This window comes from Sphaerodactylus townsendi, linkage group LG04 (genome assembly GCF_021028975.2).
Source record: "Sphaerodactylus townsendi isolate TG3544 linkage group LG04, MPM_Stown_v2.3, whole genome shotgun sequence".
Classification (NCBI taxonomy): domain Eukaryota; kingdom Metazoa; phylum Chordata; class Lepidosauria; order Squamata; family Sphaerodactylidae; genus Sphaerodactylus; species Sphaerodactylus townsendi.
Window position 1 is genome coordinate 73,819,632 of NC_059428.1, and position 8,318 is coordinate 73,827,949.

The 8,318-nt window shown below is 55.9% G+C and overlaps 1 protein-coding gene across 1 annotated transcript; it reads left to right on the forward strand.

Moving 5' to 3' along the window:
* The first annotated feature begins 1,058 nt into the window (after nucleotides 1-1,058).
* On the forward strand, nucleotides 1,059-2,466 carry LOC125431315 (collagen alpha-1(I) chain-like). The gene is made up of 2 exons (XM_048494081.1): nucleotides 1,059-1,952; nucleotides 2,285-2,466. The coding sequence occupies exons 1-2, from the start codon at nucleotides 1,059-1,061 to the stop codon at nucleotides 2,372-2,374; spliced, it is 984 nt and encodes a 327-aa protein (XP_048350038.1). The 3' UTR covers nucleotides 2,375-2,466.
* The last annotated feature ends 5,852 nt before the right edge of the window (nucleotides 2,467-8,318 follow it).

Genomic DNA, 8,318 nt, shown 5'->3' on the forward strand with positions numbered 1-8,318 from the left:
ATCAGACCCAAAGACTAGCACGGGATTGTCTTCAGCCTTTCCCGTTCTAACTTTTACCAGGCACAGGGAAACCACGAACTCAGCCTCGTGCCCTTGAAACAGACGGTACCTGGCAAGGCGCGGGCTTCTCGGTACTAAAGTGCCTGAAGTCGCTGCCCGCCATTAATTTAACATCCGCCTCCTTGCATGTATAACACAGAGTCCAGACTTGAGCATTCTTTCTGCCACGGGATTTAGATTTCCAGATGTTCTGAACTGATCATAAATCAGGTGCAGAACTCCTCGTTTCTTTTAGCCACGTCGATGCCTCTGAAATTATGGGTGTCAGGACGAGGACTTTTCAGGTTAGAGAGTTTGCGACCATCCACTTCTCCTGTTAGAAGCGAAGAGCTGCGTGGAAGCGTCCCAGGCAAACCGTGTATTTCTACATGTGGTTAGCCTTAATCCGAAACAGGACTCAGCCCGGAAACCTGTTTTCAATGAAGATCTGAAGAAACACATGCAGGCGCAGGGTGCCTTCCCCCTGGCAGAACCATAAGCAGCTCCCAAACATCTGTGAGTTGGCTGCAGCCTGCAGGACAAACAGATTAGAACCGGAGCACCCTTTTTCAATAGGCATATTAAGGGCTACTACCGTTTGTATTAATGCGTGCGAACGGGAAAGGTGCAAGGCTGCGATCCTAAACCACGTTGAAGGGCAGAGCAGATGACAGGAGGCAGATCACTTTTGCCAGTCGCTGCGTGCAGGCGAGGAGCGCGGGCCTTCGGTTTGCTCGCGGAACCAGCCAGAGAGCCCGGTCAACACGCAGGCAAGGAGGGAAGGTGTGCGCGCAAAGGGAGGGTCCGGTGGCCGGGGGTTGAGGTCCCTCCGGGGAGGCGGGCTGACGCGCGGCCGGCGACGAAGGGCAGCCTGGAGGGGAGGCAGGGCTGGGCTGCTGCGGTCCCCCCCTGTTGGCCAGGGCCACTGGGCCTGCTTGACAGCTGCACGGCTTCGGGGCTTCGCCTTTGCGTGGCGAACAGGAGTCGAGGCGGGGGGAAGGGGGGGGGTCAGCTCTGCAATGCCAGCCGCGGCCACCAGGGGCCGGCAGAGGCAGCGAAAGCGCCGTGTGGCGGCGGCTGTGGCTCGGCACAAAGGCGCTGGTCTCGGCTGGGGGGGGGGCAGGCGAGGAGGGGGCCTCTCTGCGGCAAAGGCCCGGCTCGCCCCGGCCCCCTCGGCCTCCCCCCCTCAGAACAAACCCGCCCAGGAGGGAGGCCGCTGGCCGGCCAGGCCTCCGCAGGGGAGTGCTGCGCGCAGCGGCCTGCCTGCCTGCCTGGTTGTTGGTCTGGTTCCGGTCGTCTGGCGTAGAAAACTCGGGCACGTTCTCCTCCTTGGCAGCTGCCAGCGGCAGGCAGGCAGGCAGGCAGGACGGCAAACCTCAGCCTTTGGCTCTGGAGCGGGCGGGCGGCTGGCCTCTGAGCAGCTGGTGGCAGGAGACGCCATTTGCTTCTGGACTGAGAAGAGAGACTCGGAGAGACCGAGTGACCCCCGCGGCGTGCCACCTCCCCCCCCCCCCACCGGGCTCCGGGCTCGACCGCCTGGGCTGGGCGGTCCCTGTCTCGCTGCAGGTCCAGTGGGAGGCGCGGGTCGTTTGCAGTCGCAGATAATCCGCCCCAGACCGCCTGCTGGTGCAAAGCCCGCTCTCCCCGCCCGCGCCCAGGAGCAGCCCAGGCTCCCACCGCCGCGGCTGGAAACAAAGGCGAGGAGGCCCCGCGGCCCCGGGCCGTGTCGAGCGGGGCCCTTGAACGTGACGCGCATCCCTCATGCCCTCAGAAGGAAGGCAGCCGCTGCCTCGCCACGGGCCTTCGCAGCAACCGTTTCAGCAAAGCACGGAAGTCCCGCGCCCATTGCGCAGCCCCCCCCCCCCCCGGGCCACGTCTCCGACTCCAAGCGGCTGCGTCCCGGCCCTTCTTCCGTGAGTTGCTTCCACAGGGTTGCCTCCTCCAGCCGGTGCCCTTGACCCCCGTCCTGTGCGTGCGTGTTTAATACGGAACCAGCTCAGTTAGTGTGTGGATTGTCTCCATCTGGTAAAAGTTTCTCCTACATTACGCGCGCGAGCCTGGCCTTGGGAATGAATGGCGCTTCATGCTCTTAGCCCGTGGTTAAGCCGACAGTTTCTCGAGGGGTGGGGAGGAAAACACCCCCAAGGCTGGCCTTGCCCACAACGAGGAAGCCTGAGAAGGCAGCTCGCGAAGGCCTCCTGCCTCCTGGGAGTGTGTTGACCCAGCTTGTGTTTCACTCTGGCAGGGTGAAGGTCGGTTATTGATACCACGACTGGAAACAAATACTGCGACAGTGGATCGCCTTTACCCGACACGTCGAGGCGACAAAGAATAGGCAGAACACTGGAGAAGTCCTTCCGCAAACCGCGTGCCTGTTATTTAATCCCAGGCCGCGATTTGACTTTTTCCTTTGTAAAGTAGAAGCTAATATATATACATATATATAGAGAAACCACCTACTTTTTTATTCCCTTTAGATTTAAAAACTGATCGGCCAGTGCTGACTGTTGTGGGTTTTCCGAGCTGTGGGCCCTTATTCTGGTAGTTTGTGCTCCAAACCCTTGCCCGGAAAACCTACAACAGCCAGATAATTCCAGCTGTGAAAGCCAATACAAGCCCAGAGTTGTTGGGCCTCACTTTTGGCGGCATGATTTTACCAGAGTGTGCCCCCTGTCCAGGCCTGGGACATTCTTTGCAGATAAATGCCGAGGAGACAGCCTGGCCCACCAGGCAGCGGTGCCCGGGGCCTTCTCGAATGAAGCAGCGAATAAGCAGGCCGAGGCAGCGGGAAACGTCTTGACTTGGCACTAAAGAGCTCGCTGTCCCTCCCCCACTCCAGGGCCAGGATCTGACCCCCTTTTTTTCTCATGGACGGAACAGCAACTTGGACGGGTTTTGGTTTTTTTAAAAAACGATGCTGGCCTTCCTGGCTGTTCACAGAACTTAGCCAATTTCTTCCGTCCTAGTTTCCATACTGCTGTTGGAATTCATTGAGAGAGGGAAGGTCATTGCTTGCTTGCAGTAGGTCGCTGTTTTGAATCAGCCTCTGGTGATGTTCCTGATTTGAAAATAAAAACACCACGGAGCAGGGGTTGGTTTCCCTGAACAAATTCGAAGAGCCTTCGGAAACTGGGGGTGAAGGGGGGGGGGTCCACGTTCAAGGAACGCATTCTGGACTGGAACAAATGTGGCTGGAAAGAATAGGCATACTGTGGACCTCCGCTGAAATCCTCTGCATTCAGTTTTTGACAAGCCCCACATCTGCAAAATAGGGACCTCGGAGTGTTTACGTTACCGGCCTTGATTTACTAGAAGGACAGAATATTTAAATAGTAAAACGTTATGCTCCCCCCTCAGGCAGCGTGAAGTGGTAGGCACCTGCAGGAAATAAAAACAATATCTGTTAATTAATGAGACTAGTAGTTACGGCTTTCCCAGTGTTAAGAGTCTGGTGTTCCTTCTTTTCCAGCCTACCACCCGAGCCATCTCCAGCCTTTAGCAGGTTCATCTTAGCAAAATTTGATTACCCGGAAAATTTTGATGGGGTCTTTTCTTCACAAGCCCACAGGGGTGTTTTTAAAAATCCATGCAAATTCAGGCAACGTTTCCTCCTCCTCCTCTCGCCCTCTCTTTGTGTCAACTATTGAAATCAGGAAACTGAAAAAACAACACCACCCTGTCCTTGTGTGATTGTTACTCTTCTGCTGCAGCGTAATGCTACTATCTTGCCGGGACAAAGGAAGGGGGAAGCCATCTCTGGCCCGCCCCGCCGACTGCATTTTGGGACACAACCTTGGGGTTGAGCAGGACCAGTATTTGTGGCTAGTCCTGGTCCCTGGAACACATCTGAGCCGCTGGGATAGGGGCGAGAGAAGACTCCTTGAGTCTGACTGCCTGAAGTGCTCGAGGTGGCAGCGAAGCAAATGGAGAAACATGATAGAAGAGCCAGAGGGGCCGTTCCCAAAACCCCTATTCCCTTCTATTCAAGTCAATGGATCGCTCTCCCCTCCCCCTCCGTGCAGCATTCCGGTTCCTGAACACGAAGTCAGGTAGCCTGGGCTGCTGTCGATCAGAGCAGGGAGGACACTGTCCAGGTACCAGCAGAACTGAGAGATGGGACAGATCACGAAACGACACGTGTTGGGTGCGCTACGGACCTGTTTTCTGCCACCTAACTTTCTTTGGGATATGGCTAGTCCTCTTGCGTCCTTGGTCTCTTCTTCTGGGTAGGTAGGGTGCAGGTTCCGGGTGCTTCGAGGGCCCAGGCGTGGGGCGCTCTCTGGCAGCAGATCCAGATTCCTCTGAGGCACCTTTGGCACATGCAGAACAATGCACTTTCAGTCCACTTGCACAATTGTTTGCAAGTGGATTTTGCTATTCCACACAGTAAAATCTAGCTGCAAAGTGCATGGAAAGTGCATTATTCTTTCCAATCGGAAGACAAACGAGGCGAAGGGAACCCCGGAGGCCGCCCGGGCGTAATGGCCAGTCTGCCGTGCATTGACTGAGTCGAGTGTGGCAGACGCCTGGGGACCGGTTTCTTGGGGGCTGAGCAGCCGCGGAGTGACTGGCTCGGTTCCCAATAGTAGGGGACGGGACGCCGACCTAGATGTGATCCCCCTCAGTGTCATGAGGCGGGCCGGGACCCGTTCAGCAGGGCCCTTCCTTCCTTGGGACTGGGAGCACCCAGAGGCGCGCGGCCTGAAGGCCTTGCTTGGCTTTTTCGAGCTGTGGCGGTCCAGGCGGAGCGGGAATCCAGGTGCGGGAAGGGCGCGAAGCCTTGCAGGGGGGGAGGGGAGGGGCTCGCTCCCTTTTTCCACCCGCCAAGGCGGAAAGGAGGAACATCTGCCGCGCGTTGCATAACGAGCTCCCTCCCGGCCTGCCGTTTCAATGAGGCCTGATTTGCATGGGGGAAGAAAGGCGGCTGTTTTTCGGCTCTCGTCGCCAGTCCTCCCCTCCCCCCCCCCCCCCCCCCCGCCCTGCCTGCGGGCCCCGCTTTGCAGCCTCCTCCGGCGGGAGAGCTCTCCCTAATTACACGATCTTTTCCAACAGGGGGCGTGTAAACCCAGCAGCAGTTTGACTTCAATTCTGCCTTGGCGACATTTAATAGATTCTGGCAGCGTTTTCACTTACAGCCCTTCGTTAGGAGGGGGAATCGGGAATAATTACCCGCCAATAAAATATCTCTCTCGCACAAAACCTCACGGCGCGAGGTCTTCGCCAGGAGGCTATTACTCTTGTCAATATTTTTTACAGAAATGCATTTGTATGTGATTTCCCTCTTCCTCCGTCTCTCCCGCAAACCCAGTAATTACAAGATTGGCACCCCCTCCTCGTATGCGAAACACGTTTACTTGGAAGTAAGGCGCATTGGTTTCTGAGAAATGCGCTCCCCTATATTTAGGAACAGATGACGAAGTCACGTCCCGGTTTAAAAATATTTTTGTTTATGTGCTTTTTAAAGGCGTATTCTGAGAAATTGCCCTGGATCGTTCAGTGCCCCAGGGAACATTTACACCTACCTTCAAAATGAACGCAACTGGAAGGCGGCCTGTTTCTTTGCAGGGGTTCGGGGTGAGGGATGGTGGGCATTCATGCACTGGCGCCCCAAGCACACTTGAGAAGAAGCGGGCAAACAGTTTAGTTATATACTATTTCGGGGGAGGGAGGGGGTTAAAAAGACTTCCCCAGAGCCTGGGTTAGACCCCGCTGGAACCACCAGGTAAATCTTGTTCTCAGGCTGCATATGAAGCTGAACAGCAGAGTCAGGACAAGAGGGGGTTGGTAAAATTAGGCTTGTGGGCTTCTCGTGTGAACAGAACTTGGTGCACTTGGTGGGTGTTGGTGCGATCCAGATCCAGCATGGCTTTACTGGTGTTCTGCAACCAGTGGGCACGGGAGGGAGGGAGGGAGGGAGGGAGGAGAGCCATTTCATGAAGCTCGGAAGTCTAAGTCACTAGATCCTAAGCCCTACAAGTAGATCACAATGGGTCTTGCTCCCCTGTGGTACAGGTTTAAGAACGTAAGAACGTCAGAAGACGAGCCTCGCCTATTCAGACTGTATAGTGGAGCGCCAGTATTAGATTCCCAGCAGCGAGGCAGATGCCTCTGGGAGACTTGGCAGCAGCGGATTTTAACCAGATGTAGTATTGCAGAATTCTTGAGCAGGATTTTAAAAAAAGATTATTTAAAGCAGTTTACATTTTAATCCCAAACAATTCATATGAACAGCGTTAGCGTTCAAGGAAGGATACACAGGAGGGAACTGGAAGCCCAGTGGTGGTGTAGAGGTCAAAGTGTCCGGCGATGACCAGGTTCTAACAGCCATTCTCGCCGTGGAAACTTGCTGGGTGATCTTGTCCCAATGACAGACTCTCCGCCTATCTTTTCTCACTGAGTTGTCCCGAGGGTAAGATGGAGGACAGTACAGCGAGGTGAGCTGCTTTGAGTTTTCTTACAGGAGAGAAAGACGGGGGCATAAATGAAGTAAATAGATGAATGAAATTTCAGTGGTGTTGCCACCCCAGTCTTCAGCCGAGGCCTTGCAAATCCCTTTGTATGCTTGCAAGGCAGCAGCAGAAATCTTCCTTGGCACCATATTTCTAACCAAGACTGAGGTTCGGGAAAGCTACAATGCAAGGAATGGGGGTTTAAATGGAAAGAAAGCCCGAAGACTGCAACTTCTGCCGCTGGTTGCAAGGTTGAGTCAGCAGCCCGCTGTGGATTTCTGCCTTTGAGACCGCGGAAGACCCCTCTCGTATTTTCTGCTAAAGAAGCGGAATGACTTGAGTTCCTCATTGGGAACCTGGTTGGGGAGGGGGCCTGAAATGCAGGACTGAGGCTTTAGAATCCCCTTCTGGCTCCACGTCCCACAGAAGTGCTTGAAGTAAGCGGGCTTTTTGAGCAGGTACAGCGGGCCTTTAACCTCCTCCCTGTAGCTACTACAAGCAACCTCACGTGTTCAGGACTGGAGCTGTGAATGTCTGGGCTCGACCTTGCAGCTTCCAGGTGGCCTAGAGCCAGGGCCCCTCTTCTTCTGTACTAGGGCGGGGATGTTGATCCAGCGCCCCCGAGGATGATCCCTGGCGGTGTCTGCGGCCGTGCGGTTGTGTCTCGGTTTCAGGATATTCCTTCCGACGCGTTCCTGGGCTCAGTAGCTGCTGCCTGTTCCCTGCCTGGGGCGATGTTGGCCTCTCTATCAGCTGCAGAGTGCGAAGCCAAGCGAGGGCGGCTGTGCCAAGGTTTTAAAAGGACTGAATGCGCCCGAGTCAGCAGCCAGCGAACACGAGGAGCAGAAGAGATGCCACCCGACGACGCCTCCAGAGTTTGGGGGGTGGGGGTGGCCGCTGGTGGGGGCGGGGTGGGGGATGATGAATGAATCGTTCACAAGAGAAACAAAGAGGCTGCCGTCTCCTGGGTGGTTAACTAGCTCTGGGACGGGCTAAACGTATTTGAGGCTCCCTTCCCCCTCGGTACAACCCCCTCCCCCCCGGTTCTCGACTGGGAATCTGATTATCTCACCGCCCTTCCATTGGCATGCGAGCAGCAGCTCCTCGCTCGCCACTGGCAGACCTTGTTCTGTCAGCGGCGGGATCTCTAAGGGCGATATGCAGATTCGGAAGCCAAACGCTCTCCCCCTCGCCTCTCCCCCCGCAAGTCGATCGATCAAACAAATTATATTCAATAAGAGCTGGCAGCAGGCGCGGAGTGGAGCCCAGGAGAGCCGCGGCGGGGCTTGGGAGAGTGCGCAGAGCCTGCGCCCGGCAGCGAGTGGATAGGAGAAGGGGGGGGGGGGGTTTGCTGCTGCGCACACAAAACCGGTCTGGGAGCAGAGCTGGTGTCGCGGGCACTCGCCTCACAGACCTTCAGTTGGGGGGCCAAGGCTTTCAGGCTGGAGGATGTGGCTGGTGAGCTTCGGCGCCTTTGCCTGCCTGGGGGGTGGGGGTGGGGGTGGGGGTGGGGGTGGGGGCGGGGATGAGTCTCCGGCATTTCTAATAGGAAGCTGAGGCGCAGAGCGATTCACACATTGGACTGAAGGTGCTTCACACGTGCACGTACATCACAGCTCCTCCGGCTTCGCTAAGAAGCCTCGCATTCGGGGCGATACTTGGAGTTATGCTGGAGATGTTTCATTGGGATTTAGCCTCTCTGGTGACAGGCTTTGTAGTCACGTCCACGTGAAAGCTGAATGGAAGTACTTGCGTTTTCGCAGATCTAGCCTGCGATCCTGACGACGTTTATTTGGAATAAGTGCTATACATGGAGGAAAACACGAAATA

What these genes read in the sequence shown, in the direction of transcription:
- LOC125431315 (XM_048494081.1), top strand. Translation starts at nt 1,059, where the DNA reads ATGCCAGCCGCGGCCACCAGGGGCCGGCAGAGGCAGCGAAAGCGCCGT. An exon ending in TGCGTCCCGGCCCTTCTTCC is followed by an intron (nt 1,953 to 2,284) that starts GTGAGTTGCTTC and finishes TCACTCTGGCAG; the next exon opens with GGTGAAGGTCGGTTATTGAT.